The sequence below is a fragment of the Arabidopsis lyrata genome, assembly GCF_000004255.2.
Source record: "Arabidopsis lyrata subsp. lyrata unplaced genomic scaffold ARALYscaffold_165, whole genome shotgun sequence".
NCBI lineage: Eukaryota > Viridiplantae > Streptophyta > Magnoliopsida > Brassicales > Brassicaceae > Arabidopsis > Arabidopsis lyrata.
In genome coordinates, this window is record NW_003302437.1 from 1 (window position 1) to 1,755 (window position 1,755).

Here is a 1,755-nt window from a genome sequence, read left to right on the forward strand (position 1 = left end):
ACAATGGTACAGCTCAAGTTTAGTCCTCTGTAATCTATGGAACTGTCAAGAAACCTGTCAGGGTTAAACTCATCAGGGTTTGTCCATAGCTTTGGATCACGTGCAATCGAGTAGATGTTGATCATCATTTGGGTTTTCGCGGGAATATCGTAGCCTTGGATCTTGACATGAGACAATGTCTCTCTTGGAAGCAAAAGTGGAGCTGCTGGATGTAACCTGAATGTCTCCTTGACCACAAGCTTGAAGTAGTGAAGTTGGTTTAGATCTTGCTCTGTGATTCTCTCCCTCTTGTCCCCAAGTGTTGTCCGAATCTCGTCTTGCACTTTCTTCATCACTCTCGGGTTTCTGATCAGCTCGGCCATCGCCCAGTTTAAAGTGACGGCGCTTGTGTTTACTCCTGCAAGAAATATGTCCTGTTACAAAACACAGACGCGTAAGTTCAAATCTTTACAAGAGTTTAGAGGTATTGCGGTCTAAGAAGAAGATTTACCGAGATGATTCCTTTGAGATGATCTGTTGTGAGCTTGAAAGATTCTCCATCTTTCTCTTGCTTCTTCATCAGATCAATCATCACATCAACAACATCAGGGCTCTCTGATACTTCTCTTCCAGGTTTAAGATGATCATCGAGCACGTTTTGGAAGAAATTGTCGAGTTCCGAGAAAACATTGTTCAGTGTCTTGTTCTGACCTGAGAACCGGTCGACAAGGCAACCAACTCCAGGGAAGAAATCAGTGAACGCAACACCAGCGACTAGCATCTCAAACTTGTTAACTAGATCCGCAACGTTGTCCTCGTCTACGAACTCGCACTTGTGAATATTTATCCCGAAAGCGAGCCTGCACACGATACTCGCGACTAGCGTGAAAAGGGTCTTCTTCAGATCCACCTGGGATTGTGTCAGAGCGGATTCGGTTAGCTTCTTGATTAACAAGTCATTCTCTTCCTCTCTTATATACCTGAAAGACTGAAACTTTTTCGTGTTCAAAAGCTCCATAACCACGAGCTTCCTCAACGCTTTCCATTCCTCACCGTAAGGAGCGAATCCGATGTCTTTGAAGTTGTAAGAGATCATTCTTGTCGCAACCGTCTCTGGTCGGCTGCAACATTCAAGATCTTGGGTCTTGAGAGCTTCTTCTGCTCCTTCTTTCGATGAGATCACGACCACGGGGACGAATCCGAAGTGGAGAAGCATCACTGGTCCAAATTTTTGGGAGAGATTTCGAAAACATGTGTGTGGCAGTCCTTTGAGGTTGTGTAAGTTTCCGATGATCGGGAGCGTCTTTGGTCCCGGAGGAAGCTTCCATTTTGAGGGTTTGAGTTTTATTGAGAAAATTGATAAGGAAACTAAGAAAACAGGTAAAAGACAGAGGAAACAGAGCAAGATTGACATTTTTTGATACTCTGTTTCTTTTTTTCTTTGTTGATCTGATTCGATTGGGAGTTATATAGACAGTTTATTTATATAATATAACTATTACTTGGATTAATCATATATTTGGTTGCAACTAGCAACGTGTAGTTTTCTTAAGATAATAATCTAATCATCTACTTGAATAGATCAAAATCATATTAGGAGTAAAGAAAGTCAGTAAATTCATTCATTCATTCAATGTCAATTACTGTATATCTAAAGAATTCATGGTTTTAAAAAGTTAAGTTTCCAAAATCAAAATATATAGAAACCTTCGGAAAATAGCAATATAACGGATATTATGGAAAGCCTAATACAATCTATAAAGTGTCGGATTGATG

The 1,755-nt window shown here is 40.6% G+C and overlaps 1 protein-coding gene across 1 annotated transcript; it reads right to left on the reverse strand.

Annotated features, from left to right (window-relative positions):
• Nucleotides 1–10: 10 nt before the first annotated feature.
• On the reverse strand, nt 11–1,434 carry LOC9298859 (cytochrome P450 71B7; the record flags this gene model as incomplete). Its single annotated transcript, XM_002862736.2, has 2 exons — nt 491–1,434; nt 11–413 (listed from the first exon to the last, which is right to left on the reverse strand). Coding segments are annotated over exons 1-2 (1,306 nt in total), but the record flags the coding sequence as incomplete, so codon positions are not given.
• Nucleotides 1,435–1,755: the final 321 nt, after the last annotated feature.